Below are 24,106 nucleotides of genomic sequence, written 5' to 3' on the forward strand. Positions count from 1 at the left end.
TTTTAAAATTTGTGAATAGCCATATATTATTTATAAGTGCTTATGACCTTATACACAAGGTTAAGGGAAAATACCCTCTAAGGTGTGCCTGGCTCAGCTCAGGGAGGAAGCCCTGCCTGAAAAGGCTGCAGCCTAGGCTGTCACTCTTTCTTCACTCCGCCCAGCATTTGGTCATATCTTCTGTCACTCAGGGCCTGAAGGGGCGGGCCCTTAAACCGTATCCAATCAGACACGCAGAACTGGGAACCGTCCAATTAGGCACACAGCTGGAGCGGCGAGGACGGCTTCCGGGATGTGGCTGGGCCATTGTTTCTCCCTGCTGCCGGAGCTCCAGGTGTACCCTTCACTGCTCTGTGTCCTCAGCGTGTGTGGCTTCGTGACCTGAAGATATTGGGAAATCCATAGCTAAGACGCCAGGACCCCCTGAAAGCCTAGAAATGGTGAGAGTGCTGGGTCCGAAATCACGAGAGAGGGGAAGGGGTTGCTCGGAACCGGTGGGAAGTGGCTGTGGCGGGACTCAGGCCTCCCCGCAGTCAGCTCCACAATCTGCTCCCTGAGTTCTCCTTGCCCAGCTCGGCCTCAGTCTCCTTCAGCCGTAAGTTGGCGGCTGCGCCAACAGCCGGGGCCCCGGGCGTCCTGTCTCTTCCCTGCACTGTGACTGTGCCCTGCCTGGAGTCCTCTCTGGCAGTTCTGCACCCGCAGCGCCGCGTCTTTCTCAGATTGTGCGGGGACCATGGGAGGGTCATCAGGGGAGAATCCTGACTTGGGGTGCGGGTTCATGAATGGGAAGAGCTTTGGTCCGTGGGGTTCCCAGTTGCTATTTTCTCCTATTAAAAATTTATGGGCGTCACTGCAAAAATATTAAAGAATGTAATCAAAGAGTGGTTCTAGAATTGTAGAGCACCCAGCTATGGTTTGTAGTTTGTGGTCTGTGGGAGAAGCTTGAAGGAAAGTCTTTTATAAAATGCATGATGAAGAAACCAAATTTACTAACTGGTTAGGTACAGTTACATGGTTTCTTAATTTGTGCGTTAAAAGTGAAAATTTCCTGGTTATGTAATCAGAGCTTAATTGGCAGTTTACAGTTGCGGAAGCCTGAATTTTGTTTCTCTGAATGTAGTAATTAAAAATAATGCACCTGAGTTAGATTTTTTTTTTTTAAAGTAAGAATTCAGGGACTAGAAATACCTCAGTCTAATTGTCTGCCACTTAATTATTTTCATACTCCACAGGGAACTGATTTTCTGCTGTATTTTTCACCTGTGTCCCAAGCAGAGTCTTGGAACCAATCCCCCATTTCTCCGGCCTCACTCTGGCTTGCAGTAAGATAATTTCCAGTTTCCTCTGACGTTCCCAAATGCCAGCTTTTCCTCCCTAATTCACATTATCGCCTATTTGTCTTTTACTGTACTTTTTTATACCATATTTTAATTATTTTTTTGGCAAAGCATTAAATGGTTAAATGGTGCTTTTAAAGAGATTTGTTATCTGTTTGTAAATATTTCCCATGAAAAGAAGGCAAATAATAATACCCTGACACTGCATTGTAGTAAATCTCTGTCTCTTTTGCTTTTATCTTGTCTAGGCACAGAGATATTACCAGAATGTTTTTGGGCCAAAGTTCTCCTTTGGAAAATCTATGGGGTGATGTGTCCTCAGCCACCCTTTGGTTTTTTCCTGGTCATGGGTTTCAGTACTATCTGGGGATAAACCAAGATAACTGCCATGGTTATGTCAGCTAGAGTGTCCATTGGATCTCAGCTTCTGGTTTATTTTCTCCCATAAGATGACCTGAGGTATGGAGTGTATCCTCTCAAGGGAGCAAGTGGATATTCTGGGGCTGAGGGGAATCTTCCGGTGCACTCTTATTTTGAAACGGTAACCCTTTGAAATGTTAAAATTGCCTTCCCTCAACCAGGCTTCCATTTCTTGGAGAAAAATTGCTGGTCAGCCAATCAGATGCTGGTAATGAGTGGAAAACACAGAAATAATTTCTGCCCCCTGGATTCTCTAAGGGGGCAGACAAATAGTGAAATTAATATAGTAAAAGAAAAAGAGTAAAAAAAAAAGTGAAAAATTTGTGGCCCAAAAAATAGTATCCCAAAAGACAAACAACAAGAACAAAAACAAAACTGACTCCTGTGAGATGGTGTAAGAGCTTGCAAAGTAAAACGCAACTGGGACAGTCACCGAGAAATACTGCAGTGTCTCCTGAATGAGTGGTTCTTGAGCACACAAGTGAGCAGGAGTGAGTGGAAGAATCTCTCAAGTGATTGAATGGCCTGACTTGAAAGATGAGTCAGACACATCTGTTATTTATTTATTTTTTATTTTTTATTTTTTTATTTTTATTTTTTTGTCTCACTCTGTCACCCAGGCTGGAGTGCTGTGGCCCGATCTCGGCTCGCTGAAAGCTCTGCCTCCCGGGTTCACGCCATTCTCCTGCCTCAGCCTCCCAAGTAGCTGGGACTACAGGTGCCTGACACCACGCCCGGCTAATTTTTTGTGTTTTTAGTAGAGACAGGGTTTCACCGTGTTAGCCAGGCTGGTCTGAATCTCCTGACCTCATAATCCATCCGCCTCGGCCTCCCAAAGTGCTGGGATTACAGGCATGAGCCACCATGCCCGGCCCACATCTGTTATTTAACCAGCACTGCCACTCCTGGATTTGTCACCTTGAAGAGATTTGTTCACTTATTTTGACCTCAGTTTTTTAGCTGTAAATTGCATTATATTAGTAGGACTTGAAAAGGTAGAAAAATATTTACAAAGGGCATAAAAGATTTGGGTTTCAAAAAATTATATCTAATCATATATGTCATTTGTTAAAAATTCTCACGTACCTTTTTCTTTCCCAGAGTGAGTTTACGAATTTTCTCAGGTGTGTTTTTTTATAGCTGGGTGATTTCAAACAGAATTTCAAGGCTTAGCTTTTAGAGTGCTGCCAAGAAAAAGAAGAGGAAAAATCTCTATTTCATTTTTGCTGTAGAAAATGAATACATTTCCATGAGAAAATGCGGTAGATAATTGGTGAGTTACATAGATTCATAAAAACATAAGTTCCTTTTTTTGCAAGGTAAATTTTTGACAGTGAGTATCTCTGTTCAAATCCTGTTATCTTGATTTGTGAGTTTCATGCTAAATATTATGAGATGAAACTTGATACTGCCTAGAAGTGTTTTCATATGACTCATTGTTAACTGCATGATTTTTAGTGGAATTAATAGAATAAGACATTTATTTTCTAAAAGAAATAGATACTTTTGCTTTTCTTGTTAAGGTATACAATATAAGCAACTTGGCCGGGCGCGGTGGCTCATGCCTGTAATCCCAGCACTTTGGGAGTCCGAGGCGAGTAGATCACAAGGTCAAGAGATCAAGACCATCCTGACCAACATGGTGAAACCCCGTCTCTATTAAAAATAGAAAAATTAGCTGGGCATGGTGGCACGCACCTGTAGTCCCAGCTACTTGGGAGGCTGAGGCAGGAGAATGGCTTAAACCTAAGAGGTTGAGGTTGTAGTGAGCCAAGATTGTACCACTGCACTCTGGCCTGGTGACAGAGAGAGACTCCGTCTCAAAAAAAAAATGTAAGCACCTTAAATTTTTTTTCCCCGTATGTGAACACTGTGTTTCAGTAATTTTGCTGAATTTTTTAAATACTTAATTTCAAAAACCAAGTGAGTAACTCTAACATGAAAATTAAAGGTTGAGCCCAGTGACTCAGAGCTAAGGCTAATACTGAGCCTGCAAAAGGAGTTTATTAAAGGCCTAGTTAGTTTTTTTTTCTGGAGAGCCTCCCCTGCAGATGTTCCAGCCTGCTCACTCCAGCCATGGAAGAAGCCTTTCTGCTGACAGAAGCTACAGAGTCCTGGAAAGCTACAGGCAGATGCAGTTAAGGTTAAGATAAAAGGGCACAGGGAGGGTCATACTGACCATGTAGTTGTTATTGTACATCAGGGATGCTACTGATTTAGTATCCTGAAACTTTGCTGAAGTTGTTTATTAGTTTAAAGAGCTTTTCTGCTGAGACTGTAGGGTTTTGAAGATACAGAATCTTGTCATCTGCACACAGGGATAGTTTGACTTCCTCTCTTCCTGTCTGAATGCCTTTTATATCTCTCTCTTCCCTGATTGTTCTGGCCAAGACTTTCAATTCTATGTTGAACAAGAGTTTTGAGAAAAAGCATTCTTTTCTTGTGCCAGTTTTCATGAAGGAATGCTTCCAGCTTGTGTTCATTTTGTATGTTGGCTGTAAGTTTGTCATACTTAGATGACTCAGTATTTTGATGTATGTACCTCCAATGCCTAGTTTTTTGAAAGTTTTAAACATGAAGGATGGTAAATTTCATTGCAAGCTTTTTTAACATCTACTGAAATAACCCTATGGTTTTTGTCTTTAGTTCTGTTTACTTGAGGAGTAACATTTATTAATTGTATGTTGAACCAACCTTTTACTTCAGAGATACAGCCAAGTTGATCATAGTGGATTAGCTTTTTGATGTTCTCCTGGATTTGGTTTTCCAGTATTTTCTTGAGGATATTTTCATCAATGTTCATTAAAAATATTGGCCTCAAGGTTTCTATTCTTTGTTTTATATTTGCTAAATTTTCATATCAGAATAATGCTGTTTTTATATAATGGGTTGGAAAGAAGTCCCTTTTTCTCAGTATTTTGAAATAATCTTAGTAGAAGTGTTACCAGCTCTTACTTTACATCTGGTAGAATTCAGCTGTAAATTTGTCTGGTTCTTTGTTTTATTTTTGGTGGGCAGGCTATTTATTTATTTATTTATTTTATTTTATTTTTTGAGACAGTCTCACTCTGTCGCCCAGGCTGGAGTGCAGTGGCACAATCTCAGCTCACTGCAACCTCCACCTCCTGAGTTCAAGCAATGCTCTGCTTCAGCCACCTGAGTAGCTGGAATTACAAGTGTGCACCACCACACCCAGCTAATTTTTGTATTTTTAGTAGAGATGGGGTTTCACCATGTTGGCCAGGCTGTTCGCCGTTCTTGAACTTCTGACCTCGTGATCCACTCGCCTCGGCCTCCCAAAGTGCTAGGATTACAGGAGTGAGCCACCATGCCCGGCCAGCTATTTATTTATTTATTTATTTATTTATTTCATTTTATTTATTTATTTATTTTTGAGATGGAGTCTCGCTCTGTCACCCAGGCTGGAGTGCAGTGGCACAATCTCAGCTCACTGCAACCTCCGCCTCATGGGTTCATGCCATTCTCCTGCCTCAGCCTCCCGAGTAGCTGGGACTACAGGCACCCACCATCACGACCGGCTAATTTTTTGTATTTTTAGTAAAGATGGGGTTTCGCTGTGTTAGCCAGGCTGGTCTCGATCTCCTGACCTTGTGATCCGCCTGCCTTGGCCTCCCAAAGTGCTGGGGTTACAGGCATGAGCCACCATGCCTGGCCCTGGCCAGCTATTTGTTACTAATTCAATTTTGGAGCTTGTTACTGGTCTGTTCAGGGATTCAATTTCTTATTTGTTCAGTCTTTGGAGGATGTGTCATTGCTCCAAGGTTACAATCCTCAAGCTTGGCCCTGACGAACTCTCTAATTATATTCATGTTTCCTCAGTTTTTTCCTTTTAGGTAGACATATTAGTAGAATGGGCTAGAGGAGCCTCTATGAAGGGATCTCTCCTTTGATTGTACTCTGCTTGCTGTAACACCCAAGAATGCAGAGTCAGGCTAATCCCACCTAGAATCTGCACATAGGGTCAGGCCTCTGCCTGGGATTTACAAGACAGGGCCAGACTTTCAATTGTGAATGTAATGAAAACCAACAAAATGCATTTTCTGCATTGTGAGATGTCAACATAGACATCTTAAAGCCCCCCTTTGAGAGTGTGGCTTTTTAAGCTTTTCAGATCTTGTTTAGTGACCTGCTACAGTTATATGAGAGGCTCCAGGTATAAATAGAATCTGATGACAGAATCTATAAGTGTAAACAAGCATCTTAAGAGTGAGGGATAAGGCCACAAAGTATCCAGAGCTATGACCACAACTATACCTTCCTGTAAATTGTAATAATGGAGTAGAGTATTCTTGTCCTTCTTCTTACCCAAAAGCTAGCAAATCAGGATAGGTGATCCAGGTTCTGAAGTTCCACCAAAGCAGTTCCATTTTCTATTTAGAATCAGCCTGAGTTTCTTCAGCCTGGCTTATCATTGGGCCATCAGCCTTGAGTCACTGAGAACCGTCTCACAATCACCTAGGTGTCTTTAAGACATTTGAGGATGTCAGGGACAGAATTGTGTCGGGATTACATGGCCAATTTGCAGAAATCTCTTTACTTGTGCTCTCTCCACAGGTTCTGTGTATTGTTCTAGGTGAAAGTATTCATGTTTTAATTGTGTCTCATGTGACTCTTAAGGCGAGGACAGAATTAAGTGTGTGGGGTTCAAGATAGATTCATGAGAGTTAAGTTTCACCTTTGCACTAAAAGGTGGTCACAGGAACTGTTCTGTTTGGTTTTGATAGGAAGAGGTCAGTGTCACCCATATTTTCATTACTATACCAGAAATTGCTGGTGTTTATGGCAAGGGCAGGCACATGAAGACAAATAGAGAAACATATTTTTATATTCATGGAGCAGCTCATTGTTCCTGAATCTCTCCTGTTATAAAGGACAAAAATGGGTGTGCTTTTTCTGCAGTTCTTAGTTCTTTTTTCTGTGGTTGTGAGGCTAGCAGGTAAATAGGTGGTGCTGACTTCTTTACAAGAATTTTCTCAAGATGCAGGTGTAACTTCTCCAGAGAATGTCATCTGAAAAGGATTTCCAAAGAAGGCAAAAGAGGAAAAATGGCTTTTTTTTTTCAGCTAAATATGTCTCAGATGAAGAGCTGTGTCCACTCTGCCTCCCGGATTGCCATGCGTTTAGTCCTTGCAAACCTTTACTTCCCTACTTGTGTTTCTTTCCCCTAATGAGTTTGTTTTAACTACTTTAGAAAATTCTTGTGATAGTCAAGGGTCTCTGCAAAATATTTCTCTCCTATATCCCAGAACCTTCTCTACACTCTCTAAATCATGGCTTCTTATACGCCATGCAGAATTCTTAAAATGAATTTATAATCTGCACTACTTAAAATGTTCCCTTTGTTGCCATTGAACGTGGGAAAATGTAGATATTCAAGATTCCCATTGGCGGAAAGCTGGGGTCCTTAGTAAAGATAAATAACATGTAATGTTGTGGTTTCATCTGTTTTCTCCATTAATTCTATGCAGAACAGGATTAATAAAATGCTTATTTAAACAGGATGGTGTTTATTACCCTGAAAGTTCTGAAAAAAATTTATTGAGAGATACCTGCTCTCTCAGGTGCTAAAGAAAGACTACTTTAAAATGTTATTAAAAATTACAGAACATAGAAGATATCTGCATTTTGAACTCTGCATAAAACTGATTTTTCTGTATGGTTAACCTCAGACTATAATTTACTTTTTGAGGGGCGCAATATCTCAGCAGTGATGATGTCTTCTTCTGTGTGCATCAGTACATCATAAACATTTGTCCTAATGCAGTTGATTTTAAAATTTACTTAAAAGAGCTCTCTGAAATATTTATTTCACTATAGAGTTAATTATTTTTCTCTTCGTTATTAAGTATCTTTATGTAGCTAAGGAAGAGCTGTGCATAAACCATCACATTTAATCTGGCAGCTGCCTTTCTTTCTTAGGTTTTCCTTGCATTTATCTGTCTTTGGAAAATGAAGACTCTTGTCTTTGTTTACAGGGCAGAAAAATTGAGTAAAACACAGGTTCTTCCACTTACTGGATATTGACAAAATATTCTTTCTGGGCCAAACACATTGGCATTACTAGTGAAGTTGTTAGAAATTCAGAAACTCAGAGTTTATTTCAGATCTTCTGGAAAAAAAAATCTGCACAATATCTCCAGTTTATTGTTCACATTAAAACTTGAGAGTGCCTTCTAACTCAACATATCTTTTGTCTGAAAAATATACACAACTCATTCTTTGTGTGGCAAATATAGCACTAATAAATGTACATGTTTGTGTTTATGCCTTTAGTTTTATACTTTAGTATTAATAAAAGTATATATACAGTGGTGTTGTAGATCTTATACCATTCTCTTCTCTCAGAGTTAGAGAATACATTAGAGAATATTTCTGTGTTGAAAATTGTTGGATAATTTCAGTCTTTCCTGTAAGTCAGAACGAATTTTCTTTACTTTCTCATTTGACCTTAATTCAAATGATAAATTTTGCCCACGTGTAAATGTGTGTGTGTGTGTGTGTGTTTGTGTGTGTTTGTTTCAGGGGCCGTTGACATTTAGGGATGTGGCCATAGAATTCTCTCTGGAGGAGTGGCAATGCCTGGACACTGCTCAGCAGGATTTGTATAGGAAAGTGATGTTAGAGAACTACAGAAACCTGGTCTTCTTGGGTGAGAATAACTCTAATATAAAATCCCTTATATACCCTAAAGTTTTCATTTCTCTGTTCTCATAGAATAATTTTTGGTAATTTATGCTTTGCATAAATGAGTTTCTGATGCCTGTTTTAAAAAAATCTTGAAGAACTGTCCGTGTGGAAAAAAATTTCTTCAGGATGTTTTATCTTGGCCTGATCTTTTTACATTTCTGAGCCGGTCTGTATCCTTCACTCTAGAGTAGTGGTAATTTCAGAAATTTAGTAGTATAAAATATTGTTGTCCATATGTTAAAATCTATATGCCACCACTAATTTTTTATCCATGAGTACTGGGTGGCGAAATTAAGCATCTACAAATTTAAAATATTTTCTAAATGTTAAGAACTTTCTGTCATTAAATAGTATTTTGGGATAAATTTTCTAGAATATTCTATTACATCCTTTTTACTAAGCACGGTACTAGGTAGGTAATTAGAGAATATGAGCAAGATTCATGTTATTTATTTTTAATAAAGCAGGTATTGCTGTCTCTAAGCCAGATCTGGTCACCTGTCTGGAGCAAGGAAAAGATCCCTGGAATATGAAGAGACACAGTACGGTAGTCAAACCCCCAGGTAGGTGAGAGTGAATGAAACAGTTGACGTAGATGAAAGGTTGAAAGATTAAAAAAAAAAAAAAAAAAAGCCAGTCCTGGCCGGGAGCAATGGCTTACGCCTGTAATCCCAGGACTTTAGGAGGCCAAGGCGGGTGGATCACCTGAGCTCAGGAGTTCAAGACCAGACTGGCCAACATGGTGTAAACTCTGTCTCTACTAAAAATACAAAAATTAGCCAGGCGTGGTGGCAGTTGCCTGTAATCTCAGCTCCTCCGGAGGCTGAAGCAGGAGAATTGCTTGAAACTGGGAGGCAGAGGTTGCAATGAGCCAAGATGGTGCCACTGCACTCCAGCCTGGGGGACAAGAGTGAGACTTCATCTCAAAAAAAAAGAAAGGAAAAGAAAATAGTTATCAAGTGAATATAATACCATCACCAAATCTGTCCTGCTGATTTGGGAAGCTATGTTCCAAAGCAAAGAGTTTCTCGGAAGCCTGAGGCATTTTTTTGTTTTTTTTTTGTTGTTGTTCTTTTTCTCACATAGGGCCATCTTCTGTCTTATGCTTTTAAATTCTCTAAGGATTCTACTTTCTCTTCATTGATATTCCTTCAAGTTTACAGTGAGAGCCAAATCATCTTCATGGCATATAAGAGACTGCACAATCTGACTGCTTTTCCATTGTTTTGGGGGACACACAAATATCTGCATCTGCATGATTTTGAGAAACTTTATGTTAAACTATTTTATTCTTTTTTTGCATCATTTCTAAAATGTATGAGGGTAGTGGTCTCTGTTCTATTGGTTTTTATGTTAATTTTCTGAACATTCCATCCTGTTTTTATTAGTATATTCTTGAAATATAGTTTGAAATTATAAAGTATGATGTCCCTCTGCTTTGTTTTTTTTTCTCATAATTAATTTGGCTATTCAAAGTTTATTGTAGTTTTTTGTAAATTTTAAAATCGTAGTTTTCATTACTATAAGAAAAAAATGCCACTGGAATTTTGATAGGTAGTTTGCTGAATCTATAGATTACTTTGGAGAATATGGTACTTTAACAGTATTTATTTTTTCAATCCATAAATATGAAATATTTGTAAATTTATTTGTGTCTTGCCTAATTCCTTTTATTGATTTATATCTTTTATTGTTAACATTTTTTGCCTCGGGTTAAATTTGTTCTTAGAAATTTATTATTTTAATTATATTTTTAAAAAGATTGCTTTCTTGGCTGCACGGTGGCTGGGGCCTGTAATCCCAGCACTTTGGGAGGCTGAGGCCGGTGGATCACTTGAGTTCAGGAGTTCGAGACTAGTCTCGCCATTATGGTGAAACCCCGTCTCTACTGAAAATATAAATAATTAGTTGGGTGTGGCTGTGGGCACTTGTAATCCCAGCTACTCAGGAGGCTGAACCAGGGGAATCACTATTATTAATCTTAAAAAATTAATTTTTTTTTTTTTTTTTGAGATGGAGTCTCACTCTATCGCCCAGGCAGGAGTGCAGTGGTGCCATCTCTGCTCACTGCAAGCTCCACCTCCCGGGTTCTTGCCATTCACCTGCATTAGCCTCCCGAGTAGCTGGGACTACAGGCGCCTGCCACCATGCCTGGCTAATTTTTTTGTATTTTCAGTAGAGATGGGGTTTCACCATTTTAGCCAGGATGGTCTCTATCTCCTGACCTCGTGATCCGCCCGCCTCAGTCTCCCAAAGTGCTGGTATTACAGGCGTGAGCCACCATGCCCAGCCTAATAAAAAATTTTTTATTTCTATTGTATCCAATAGCTTGTTTTAAGTGTGTAGAACAATAACTTACACTTTTATGTTAATTTTATATTTTGTTAATTTACTGACTGTATTATTAGTTTAGACAAATTTCAATGTACTGTGGTTTTTTATGTGTAAGATTATATATTCCTCAAACAGCAACTTTTTACTTATTTGTCTTCAGTTTCAATGGCTTTAAAAAAAATTTTTTTTTCATTATTCTGCCACATGCTTCCAGTGCTATGTTAAAATAGAAACATTGACAAAGGGCACAATAGAGTTTACTATTGGTGTCTGTGAATTTGAAATGGCAAACAACTCCTTAAGTTTTTATAAGCTGATTTCAGGAGGTAAAGATCTTCTTTCTTTGGGTTCCCCAGGGTTTTTGGGATGCCCTCTGGGTTTGTAGTGGAGTGGGGTTGTAACTTGGTTGCAAGGCTGCTGGCTCTACATTAGGGTCCATATTTAGTTGTCATGTTACAAGAGGCTTGGGTAGTTGTACTTCCCAATTTTTTTTTTTTTTTTTTTGAGACAGGAGTCTCACTCTGTCGCCTGGCTGGAGTGCAGTGGTGTGATCTCAGCTCATCAAAACCTTTGCCTCCCTAGTTCAAGCGATTCTCCTGCCTCAGCCTCCTGAGTAGCTGGGATTACAGGTGCCCACCAGCACACCCAGCTAATTTTTTGTGTGTTTTTAGTGGAGACAGGGTTTCACCATGTTGGCTAAGCTGGGTCTCGAACTCCTGACCTCAGGTGATCCACCCGCCTTGGCCTCCTGGGTGCTGGGATTACAGACGTGAGCCACCACCCCCGGCCACTTGTTTCTTTTAAATGCTTATTAAAAGTTTCTCATCAGAATATTTTATTTATAATTATACTGCATATTCTCTGAAATTTTACTGCCAATTTTTCAAAATACCTGCTTTTGATGAGTACAGTTACAGTCAAATACTGTAGTTAGACAAATTCTTTTTTAATGGTACATTAATGTTGCATACCAAATTGTATGAGTTAAACGTCTCTTCCTGTGCAGTTTCATATTAGTGGTGTTTTCAGTGTAGGTATCTTAATATCAGCTTATCGTGGTTTTTGGTTATGTATTATAATTTTAGTCAATTTGCAGTTCTGTCTGTATACTTTATGTCAATGTGAGGTTGAATTAAAAGATAGCCATATGTCTATCACAATCATATATGTGTGTGTGTTTATCTATAAATATGACCCCAATATTGGTTATGGCTTATCTTGTATATATTCTTTCTTTCTTTCTTTCTTTTTTTTTTTTTTTTTAAGGTGGAGTCTCGCTCTGTCGCCCAGGCTGGAGTGCAGTGGAACAATCTCGGCTCACTGCAACCTCCTCCTCCCGGGTTCACGTCATTCTCCTGCCTCAGCCTCCCAAGTAGCTGGGACTACAGGCGCCTGCAACCACGCCTGGCTAATTTTTTGTATTTTTAGCAGAGACGGGGTTTCACCATATTAGCCAGGATGGTCTCGATCTCCTGACCTTGTGATCTGCCTGCCTCAGCCTCCCAAAGTGCTGGGATCAGAGGTGTGAGCCACTGCACCCTGCCTCTTGTATATATTCTTTCTTAGCTGGTTTTCAATGGTTGTTTTATCTTGTCTAAATGTGTAGTCATGTAAATATTTTCACCATTTCTTATTTTCATGATGTGTTTAATCATGAATATATATTCCCTTTGTGTAAGAGAAACACTTCTGTGATTTGAAGGTAATTTTTGAGAAGATTTATAATTCTTTATTTTTTTCAGTTTTTCTGTTAGAAAATTAATTGTTGTAAAAACACATAAAATTTAACATCTTAAATCTATTTAAGTGTACATTTCATGGCCCAACATGTGGGTGGCTCACATCTGTAATTTCAGAAATTTGGGAGTCCAAAACAGGAAGATCACTTGAGCCCAAAAGTGTCAGACCAGCCTGGGCAACATATGAAGAGTCTCTCTTTACAAAAATTTTTTTAAAATAGCCAGGCGTGGTGGTGTGCACCTGTGGTTCCAGCTACTTGGGAGATTGAGAGGGGAGGATTACTTGAGCCTGGAAGTTTGAGGCTGAAGTGACCCTTAATTGTGCCACTTCATGTCAGCTTGGGTGACAGAGTGAGACCCTGTCTCAAAAAGAAGCTGTATATTTCAGGCATGTTAAGTATATTCACATTGTTATGCAAAAGACTTCTAAAAGTTTTACATCTTGTGAAACTAAAACCCAGTACCCATTAAGTAACAACAACGCATTTACCCTCTTCCCAGCCCTTGACAAACACCCTTCCAATTTCTGTTTTTATAAGTGTGACTACTTAAGATATGTAAGCGGAATCATACAGTATTCATCATTTTGTTTCTGGCATATAGGTGACATAATATTTGCAAAGTTTATCTTAAAATGTGACAATATTTTCTTCTTTAAGACTGAATAATATTTCATTGTGTGTATATATATATATATATATATATGCAACACTTTTGATGTGTTTATAAATCAAGAGACATCTGAGTTGTTTCAGCCCTTTGGCTTTTGTGAATACGGGTACAATAAACATGGATGTTCTAATAGGTCTTCCAGGTCTTCTGTTGCATATTTTGACTATAAATTCATAAATGGGATTGCTGTATTTGATGATAATTCCATTTTTAATTATTTGAGAAACATAACATTTTAAAATAATGATTGTATCTTTGTTTTCTACTAACAATCAACATAGGTTTCATTTTTATTGCATCATCAACAGATTTGGTGTGTTTAAAATTTTATAGTGGCCATTGTAATGGTTGTGAGGCAATTTTTTCATTGTTATTTTCGTGTGTTTCTCTACAAAGTATTAATTTTCTGTGTCATTTCAAATGCTCTTTTTCTATATGTGTATCTTTTCTGATGAAAATTTTGTTCAATTATTTGCTCATCTCTAAATTAATTTAGCTTTATTCAGTTTTAAGAGTTCATATATTATGAATATTAACTACTATCACATATGATTTTTGAATTTTTTTAATGTGCGGAAATTTTCAAGTATAGTGTAGTTACATTTTTCTGTTTTTTTCTTTGTTGTTCATGCATTTAATATCATATCTAAGAAAATGGTGCCAAGACTCATATTATTTCTTTTTTCTAAGAGATTTATTACTTTTTCATGTCTAAGTTTTTTTGTTTTTGTTTTTGTTTTTTGAGACGGAGTTTCACTCTTGTTGCCTAGGCTGGAGTGCAATGGGATGATCTTGGCTCACGGCAACTTCTGTCTTCCAAGTTCAAGCAGTTCTCCTCCCTCAGCCTCCCAAGTAGCTGGGATTACAGGCATGCATCACCATACCCAGCTAATTTTGTATTTTTTGTAGAGACGGTTTCTCCATGTTGGTCAGGCTGGTCTGGAACTCCTGACCTCAGGTGATCCACCTGCCTTGGCCTCCCAAAGTGCTAGGATTACAGGCATGAGCCACCACCCCTGGCCTCATGTCTACGGAATTTTTTTGTAAATTTTGTGAATATAGTTTTTAAAAATGATGTAACTGTATTTCATCAGTGTTGACATTTTTAACATTATTTTTTGAGAAAATTATCTTTTCTGTATCGTGTGCTCATGGCAACTTTGCAAAAGATCATGTAATCATATACAGAAGGCTTCATTTCTGGGCTCTCTGTTCTGTTCTTTCATCTTTTTATCTTTGTGTAAGTATCACACTTTTTGTTATTGTAGCTTTTAATGTGTTTTGAAATCAGAAAGTATAATGTCTCTCTGTTCTTTTTTATGAATGTTTTGCTAGTTATAGTTTATAATCAAATTATAAAATGTTAAGCAGGTTGGGTGCGCTGTCTCACACCTGTAATCCCAACAGTTTGGGAGGCTGAGGCGAGCAGATTGCCTGAGCTCAGGAGTTTGCAACCAGCCTGGGCAACAAAGTGAAACCCCGTCTCTACTAAAATACAAAAAATTAGCAGGGTGTGGTGGCGTGCGCCTGTAGTCCCAGCTACTTGGGAGGCTGAGGTGGGAGAATTGCTTGAACCCAGGAGGCAGAGGTTGCAGTGAGCTGAGATCCCTCCACTGCACTCCAGCCTGGGTGACAGGGTGAGACTCCATCTCAAAAAAAAAAAAAGTTAATGTTTTTGCAATAAAACTGTGCTATTGTAATTTTTTTTTTTTTTTGAGATGGAGTTTTGCTCTTTCACCCAAGCAAGAGTACAGTGGCTGAATCTCAGCTTACTGTGTCCTCTGCCTTTTGGTTTCAGGCAATTCTCCTCCCTCAATCTCACATTGCATTAAATCTGTAGATTACATTGAGCATTATGGACATCTTCAAAATATTTCAAATTTTGAACAGGAGCATGCTGAAGAGTGTGTTGTTTAATTTCTATGTATTTGTACATTTTTTTTCTCTATCTTATACTGCCGAGACCAGCTCAGTCGGGGAGACCCTAACCCAACGGTGCTAGAGGAATTAAAGACACACACACACACAGAAATATAGAGGTGTGAAGTGGGAAATCAGAAAAGGTTTGGAGCTGAGAGCCCCGAACAGAGATTTACCCACATATTTATTAACAGCAAGCCAGTCATTAGCATTGTTTCTATAAAAGATTAACTAAAAGTATCCCTTATGGGAAATGGAGGGATGGGCCAAAATAAAGGGATGGGTTGGGCTAGTTATCTGCAGCAGGAGCATGTCCTTAAGGCACAGATGGCTCATGCTGTTGTTTATGGTTTAAGAATGCCTTTAAGTGGTCTTCCACCCTGGGTGGGCCAGGTATTCCTTGCCCTCATTCCGGTAAACCGACAGCCTTCCAGCATGGGTGGTATGGCCATCATGAACATGTCACAGTGCTGCAGAGATTTAGTTTATGGCCAGTTTTTGGGCCAGTTTATGGCCAGATTTTGGGGGGCCTGTTCCCAACATGTCTCTCTTCTTTGATTTGCAAATCAGTAAAGGCAAAGGCAGCTTTGTCACGGTGAGCTACGTCTCGGCTACGTCTCGCAGGAGTCAGGATCCACATCTGCAGACTATCAGCACAGATTAAAAGCACAATCATCTTTGAAATCACAGAACTTCCAAGTGTTTTTATCCATTTTAATGGGTTACTAGCTGCTAATCTGTCTGCAGCTCCATTAAGCACTCCAGTTCTTGGCATTAACATCAGGTGTGCTTGGGATGCTTTAAATATTTTAATTTTGCAACATCCAAAAACAAGTTTGTAGAGTGTCTTTCTAGATGCTTTTTTATTCTTTCCCAAATTTTGATCTTATTAAGAACTATTAATAGTTTCCACAAATCCTTGTGTTTAGCTCCTACAGCAGGCCTTATCATTTGAGGTTGAGGTGCGACTATACTGCCATGGTTCCAGATAATAGAACTCTTGCCATACTTCTTATCATTTCTATCATCTGACCATTTTGTTCAGATCAGCTGAACACAGTGTGGCTGTGGCACACAGACTGAGAGGTGCAATTTAAGCTAAACAACCCCTTAGAAGACCAGATAATAATGATTCCATAGGAATCATTGTGCAGCACCTCTGCCTGTCCTGCAATGCAATCTTTCTAAAGAAGTACGTTCATTTTTTCTGGCCAGGTACTATTTTGTTTACAAATAGGTTTTTGAGGGCGGTATGCCTCAATTATAGGAGCAGATTTATTATGGTAAATACTGAGATAAGAAAGCATGTGTAACTGTGTCATAGAGTGATTACATCCAGGCATTATTACTAGCCAAGATAGATAAATATGCCCAATAAGTATAATTGTTCTCTGTGTCAGCCCTTGTTGAAGGAATACTCATGGCAATGGTGATAACTGCTATCATAGCTACCGTTAAATTGCTCATTGTGACTGGTTGTCCCACTTTCTTCAGGTTTTCTTCCGCCATCTGTGACAGCTTCTTGATCTGTCCCAAGGTGGGTGGCTGTGTTCGACGTGTGTTGCTTGTGACGCTTGGGGTTGTCCTCAGCATCAATCTTGACATGGCTGCAACGAGGGGGTCCTCGGGATCCTCCCAGAATCTCTTCCTCAGCATCTGGCTCATGATAAAGTTTCAGGTGTCTTGATGGTATCCAAATCAGCTGTTGATTTTGGCCTGGAGGAACACAAGCATAATCTCTACCCCAAGTTATTTTACCCATTTGCCAACTTTTTGTTATTGGATCTCTCCACTAAATCAGTTGTTCTGCTTCTCTCTTTGCAGCTGGTTTCTGTACATGCTGTTCAGCTGCTGATAACATCTGGCCTTTGGGCGAGCTCAAAAAATTTAAAGTTAATAATGCTAGATTCAGGAGCATCTGTGGGGTTACATATTGTCTATTTCCCCCCCCTCCTTCTGCAACTGCTGTTTTAGGGAGAGATTCATTCTTTCCACTATGGCTTGTCCTTGAGAATTGTATGGGATACCGGTAATGTGTTTAATATTCCACACAGAGAAAAATGTAGCTAGAGCTTGGCTAATATAGCCTCGGGCATTATCTGTTTTAATAGAAGCTGGAATGCCCACCACCACAAAACACTGCAAAAGGTGATGTTTAACTAACACAGGCAGAAGACTCTCCTGATTGGCATGTAGCCCAGACAAAGTAAGAAAAGGTGTCCACACATACATGTATATAAGCTAGTCTCCCAAATGAGGGAACATGTGTGACATCCATTTGCCAAATAGAGTTAGGTTCCAATCCTCGAGGATTAACCCCTCCTGTAAAATATGAGGAATGTACCATTTGGCAAGTTGGGCATTGCTGGATAATAGCTTTAGCTTCTTTCCAGGTAATGCTGTATCTGCATTTGAGACTAGGGGCATTAACATGGGTTAAATTGTGAAAGTGTCTAGCATTAGATATTGCGTTAGCAACTAGGCAATTGGCCATTTGATTCCCTTCAGTCAAAGGTCCTGGAAGAGGTGTATGAGCGAGCCCTAATGTGAGTGATGTAAAAAGGATGCATTGTACTCCTGCTATTTGCAATTGGGTAAATAAAGTCATCAGTTGTTCATCTGTATGAAATCGTAACTGAGCATTTTCAATAAACTGTGTGGAATGAACCACGTGTGAAGAATCAGAAATCACATTAATAGGCATATCAAAAGCAGTCAATACCTCAATTGCAGCTACAAGTTCTGCTTTTTGAGCTGAAGTATAGGGCGTCTGGAAAACTTTACTTTTCCAGCCGGAATAAGAAGCTTTACCATTACTAAACCTATCTGTAAAAACATACTCAGCACCTTCAATTGGTTTACATTTAGTTATTTTAGGGAGAATCCAATTAGTTAATTTCAAAAACTGAAACAGTTTTGTTTTAGGAAAATGATTATCGAGAATGCCCACAAAGTCAGCAAATGGGTTTGCCAAGTAAGACTATTTATAAAAGCTTGCTGTATTTGTACCTTCGTGAGAGAGACAATAACTTTTCCAGGATCATATCCGTGTAATTTAACAATCTGAGTTCTCCCAATCCTTATCACAGTAGCGATTTGATTTAAATAAGGAGTTAGAGTCCGTGAATTAGTATGTGGAAGAAAAAGCCACTCTACTAAGTCCTGTTCTTGGACAATAACACCAGCAGGTGAATGCTGAGTTGAAAAAATTAGCAAATCTAGAGTCTTCTCTGGATCTATTCTATTTATTTGAGCTTTATGGACTTGCTTCTCAATTAGTTGTAACTCTCCCTCAGCCTCCTTTGTTAATTGCTGAGGGCTAGTGAGACTAGGATTTCCTCTAAGGATAGAAAACAGATTACTCATGGCATAGGTAGGAATGCCTAGAGCAGATTGTATCCAATTAATGTCCCCTAGTAATTTTTGAAAGTCATTTAATGTTTTCAATTGATCCCTACATATTGTTCCTTTCTGTGGCACAATGGTAGTGTCATTTACTAGGGTCCCCAAGTAGGAGTAGGGAGTAGTAGTCTGAATTTTGTCAGGAGCCATAAGTAAACCAGTGCAAGAAATCAAATTTTGCAAGGGATCATAACATTGGAGTAATATTTCTCAAGTGGCAGCAGCACAAAGTATATCATCCATATAATGAATAATGTAACACTGTGAAAATATTTTATGAGTAGGTCAATTACTTGCCCTACATACGTATGGCAAATTGTTGGACTGTTTAACATGCCTTGTGGCAACACTTTCCAATGAAAACGCTTAGCAGGCTGCTAAGCGTTGTTGTTTACTGCAGGAATTGTAAATGCAAACCATTCACAGTCTTGCTCAGATAAAGGGATAGTAAAGAAACAGTCTTTTAAATCTATGACTATTAAAGGCCAATTTTTTGGAATTACAGAAGGAGAAGGCAATCCTGGTTGTAATGCTCCCATAGGTTGTATAACTGAATTGATGGTTCTTAAGTCAGTTAACATTCTCCATTTACCTGATTTTTTCTTAATTATGAAAACTGGAGAATTCCAAGAGGAAAATGTTGGAGCTATGCGCCCATTTTCTAATTGTTCAGTAACTAATTTCTCTAAAGCCTCCAGTTTCTCTTTATTTAGCAGTCATTGTTCTATCCAAATTGGCTTATCTGTTAACCATTTTAAAGGTATAGGTTCTGGAGGCTTAACGATGGTTGCCATCAAAAATGGTATCCTAATCTTTGGTGGGAACTTTGTTTTTCCGCTGGAAGTGGTTTTTTCAAACCTTGCACATTTTTTTTTGTAGTACCATACCAGGGACATACCCCATTTCATGCATTGTATGTTCTTTGAGGGCTATATAATTGTTCTGGAATTAGAACTTGTGCTCCCCATTGTTGTAATGAATCTCTTCCCCATAAATTTATAGCTACAGAAGTTATAATTGGTTGAATAGTCCCAGGTTGTCCATCGGGCCCTTCACAATGTAAAATATAACTACTTCGATATACTTCAGGGGCTTTACCAACTCCAACTATGTTAAATTGAGCGGGTTGAATCGGTCACGCGGATGGCCAATGCTGTAGAGAAAAGATTGAAATGTTGACTCCTGTATCTACCAAACCTTTAAATTTCTTTCCCTGAATAGTTATGTCACAGGTAGGACATTTACTAGTAATTTGATTTACCCAATAAGCTACTTTGCCTTGTTTATTTGTGCTTCCAAATCCTCCTGTTCGTTTAATTTCACTTTTTCCCATTCCCACATATGGCACAATCAGGAGCTGTGCTATGCGCTCTCCTGGCTCTGCTTTCCAGGGAACAGAAGTAGATATAACAATTTGAATTTCCCCATTGTAGTCTGAATCAGTGACTCCTGTATATATTTGTACCCCTTTTAAACTAGAACTTCCTAGAGCTAACTCCTATTGTCCCTGCTGGCAAGGGTCCACAGACTGCTGTTGGGAACTTTAGCAGGGGTTCCCCAGGCAGAAGGCTCACAGGTTTTGCAGCATAAGTCTACTGTGGCACTACCAGCTGTGGCGGGGGACAGACATTGTACAGGGGTGAGGGAATGGCCTGAGCTGGAAATGCCCCAGTTTAGAACGGGGCCTGAGACGGGCCCCTCATGGCATTTCCCAAAATCAGGTTCCCATCTTTATCAAACAGAGTGGCACTGATTAGCCCAATGTTTTCCTTTTTTACATTTTGGACATATTTCAGACTCAGTAGTTTTCTTTTTTCCCCTATCTGGTGGCCTGACTCGCTGATTTTTTCTACATTCTTTTTTAGTGTGACCATGCTTCCCACAGTTAAAACAAGCTCCAGGAAATGGAGTATTTCCTTTATCCACTCTCAGTCTTGTCGTTGCCTGTGCTAGCAGAGTAGCCTTACGCAGATTACCTCCAATACCATCAAAGGCCTGGATATAATCAACTAAATGTGCTTTCCCTCTGATAGGTCACACAGCAGCCTGGCAATCGGGATTAGCATTGTTGAAAGCTAGTAACTGCAACACTATATCCTGAGCAGCCGAATCTGTAATCACCTTTTTAAGAGACTCCTGTAACCAAGCTGTAAAATCCATATACGGTTCTTTTGGTCCCTGTTTTATAGCACTAAAGGAAGGGTATTATTCTCCACATGAAGTGGTCTTTTCCCAAGCTGTAATACACACTCCTGTAAGCTATTCTGTGGCATCATCCTGCATGACCAGTTGTGCATCTAAACCAGCCCAGCCACCAACCCCCAAAAGTTGGTCTGAGTTATATTAATTTGAGGATGGGCCTGGGTATTGCGAGCAGCCTGAATGGAAGCTTCATCTGCCCACCAAGTTTTAAATTGTAAGAACTGGGCAGGAGTTAGACAAGCTCAAGTAAGAGCGTCCCAGTTAGTAGGAATCATCAGACTGGAAACGGCAACATTCTTTAAGAGTCTTATTACAAAAGGAGAACCTAGTCCATACTGATTAATAGCTTGTTTAAATTCTTTGAGTAATTTAAAAGGAAAAGGCTCAAATGTAGCTATAATATTTCACCATTGATCTGGGGAGTGTATTCTAACAAGGAACTGCCAAGCCTCTATATCACTCTCTCGTCTAGCTTGCTGAATTCCTGCCTGAATGGAACTAAGAGCAGTTGCTCGAGGCACTGCTCGAACAGTCACTGGGGCAACTACTTTTCACCCAGTGTCCTCTGGAAAAGAAAGATCTGGAGGGTCAGGCCACTCTTTTTCTTCAAAATAATAATGAGGGGGTGTAGAAGGGTAGGGATGAACCTCTCCCTCCTGTGCCTCTTTAGCTTTCACTGGCAAATAAACCTGATATGTAACCTCTTCTGTTACTTCATTATACTCTCCTTCCTCCTCATTATCAGTGTGAAAAAGTTCCAAGGTGGAACGAACCACAGCCCACACTTGTCCCATTGTTACCCTGATGCTTCCAAGCTCCCCTTCTTACTCATCATGGGGATTGCTTTAAGAGTACTTGGGTGTCCTCCAGCTTAGTTCTACGTTCTCCAACCGTCGCTCCACTGACCTTCAACCTGGATTCGAGCCCCCATGATGGACGCCACTTGCTGAGACCACCTCGGTCAGGGAGACCCTAACCCAGCGACACTAGAGGAATTAAAGACACACACACAGAAATATAGAGGTGTGAAGTGGGAAATCAGGGGCCTCAGCCTTCAGAGCTGAGATCCCTGAACAGAGATTTACCCACGTATTTATTAACAGCAAGCCAGTCATTAGCACTGTTTCTAGAGATATTAGATTAACTGAAAGTATCCCTTATGGGAAACGAAGGGATGAGCCAAAATAAAGGGATGGGTTGGGCTAGTTATCTGCAGCAGGAGCATGCTTTTAAGGCACAGATAGCTCATGCTTTTTTTTTGTGGTTTAAGAATGCCTTTATGCAGTTTTCCTTCCTGGGTGGGCCAGGTGTTCCTTGCCCTCATTCTGGTAAACCCACAAACTCCCAGCGTGGGCGTTATGGCCATCATGAACATGTTACAGTGCTGCAGAGATTTTCTTTATGGCCAGTTTTGGGGCCACTTTTTGGCCAGGTTTTGGGGGGCCTGTTGCCAACATGTAAGTTCAGTGCTTTGCTGAGTTCTCTGAGTAATCTTTCAAATTATTCAAATTATTGAACTTGAGGAGGAAGATGTGGAAGACCTTGGCTTGTTAGCAGTAGTTCAGAAATAGATGGTTATCCAGAGCCATGTGACTGGCATCTGTAGTTGCGACAGTGTTGTGGGACGGAGCCCTGAACTTGTGGATTCTGTGTTGACTCTGGGTGGTGTCAGAATTGAGTTGTTGGACAGCCAGTTGGTGTTGGATAATTGATTGGTGTTCAGCAAACTACAACTTTTTTTGTCAGACGAGATCTACCACAGGGGCCTTGTATTAGGGTTCTCTAGAGGGACAAAACTAATAGGATAGATATCTATGTATAAAGGGGAGTTTATTTAGTTTTAACTCACATGATCACAAGGTCCCACAATAGGCCGTCTGCAAGCTGAGGTGCAAAGAGAGTCAGTCTGAGTCCCAAAACTGAAGAACTTGGAGTCTGATGTTTGAGGGAAGGAAGAATCCAGCACGGGAGAAAGATGAAGGCTAGGCCAATGTAACCTTTTCACATTTTCCTGCCTGCTTTTGTATCCTGGTTGTGCTGGCAGCTGACTAGATGGTGCCCACCCAGATTAAGGGTGGGTCTGCCTTTTCCAGCCCACTGACTCAAATGTTAATCTCCCTTGGCAACACTCAAAGATACACCCAGGATCAATACTTTGCATCCTTCAATCAAGTTGACAGTATTAACCATCATAGGCCTGGGCTGGAGGGAGACTTCAGATGTCTGAGGGAAGTGAGGGTTTATTCTGCACACAGGCTGTCACATTGTACATTGTCCTGTTATTCTGGGTCTCCTAGGGTGAGAGGGAAGAGAGAGTAAAAATGTTCTGAGAACTTATTCCCTCTCCCCACTTTGGTGCCAACCCCCACATGATTCTGACCCACTCTTGACCATACACACTAAAAATTGACATGGCCACTCCTCTCCCAGGACAAGGTTTTACCCTCAGGAATTATGCCCACAATAGCTTTGCCCCTAGAGTTTTCTGCCAAGAATATACACAGGTGCCTAGAAGACTTCTGGCTTATCTCAACCCCAGACACTGAATCTGTAGCAGGAACCTGTCTCCTTCACCAACACAGGCTTCTGGACCTCCTGATTATAATCTCTTCTGCCTGTACAGACACAAAGTTTTCTGAAACAAAGAGACTTACTAATGTTAACTTATTGTTCTATTTGATTCTTGTATCTTTGTCCCACATTTTCTGTCTCTTTGTGTCTTCTTTATTTTTATTTTATATGCTTTTACTTCTTCCTTATTTTGTTTTGTGTATCTATATAGATGTATTCTTTGTGCTAAGAAATTTATTTTTGTGTACGTGCATATCTTTCCCAGAAAATAATGTATTTTAATATGATTATATGTTGTTTTGTTGAGTCTTGTTATTTTCATTGGAAGCAACTGCTTTCAGCGCCTTTTATATATAAGGCAGTGCCAATATACTTCTTTAGAATTCATTTATTTTTGAAGTTTTTTTTTTCTTTTTATTTAGCAGGACAGATTTTGTGATGGTATTATATACTCACTTGATATATATATATATATATATATATTTTTTTTTTTTCCCCCAGAACTTTGACTATATCACACAATATCCTTCTGGCCTGCAAAATTTTTCTTGAGAATCCACTTGCTATCTCATAAGAGTATTCTTGCAAATAACACTTTTTTTTTTTTTTGAGACGAAGTTTTGCTGTTATTGCCCAGGCTAAGTGCAATGGTGTGATCTCAGCTCACTGCAACCCCTGCCTCCTTTGTTCAGGCAATTCTCCTGCCTCAGCCCCCCGAGTGGCTGGGATTACAGGCAGGCACCATCACACCCAGCAAAGTTTGTGTTTTTAGTAGAGACAGGTTCCCCCATGTTGGTCAGG

General features: G+C 39.8%; 1 protein-coding gene across 1 annotated transcript in view; it reads left to right on the forward strand.

Moving 5' to 3' along the window:
* Nucleotides 1-308: 308 nt before the first annotated feature.
* Nucleotides 309-24,106, forward strand: part of LOC455892 (zinc finger protein 85) — a 28,707-nt gene continuing 4,909 nt past the window's right edge. The window contains 4 exon segments of the mRNA XM_054672857.2: nt 309-440; nt 1,233-1,322; nt 8,301-8,427; nt 8,933-9,028. Of these exon segments, the coding sequence (XP_054528832.1) occupies nt 438-440; nt 1,233-1,322; nt 8,301-8,427; nt 8,933-9,028 (316 nt within the window). The 5' untranslated portion in view covers nt 309-437.

The sequence above is a fragment of the Pan troglodytes genome, chromosome 20, assembly GCF_028858775.2.
Source record: "Pan troglodytes isolate AG18354 chromosome 20, NHGRI_mPanTro3-v2.0_pri, whole genome shotgun sequence".
Taxonomy (NCBI): Eukaryota; Metazoa; Chordata; class Mammalia; order Primates; family Hominidae; genus Pan; species Pan troglodytes.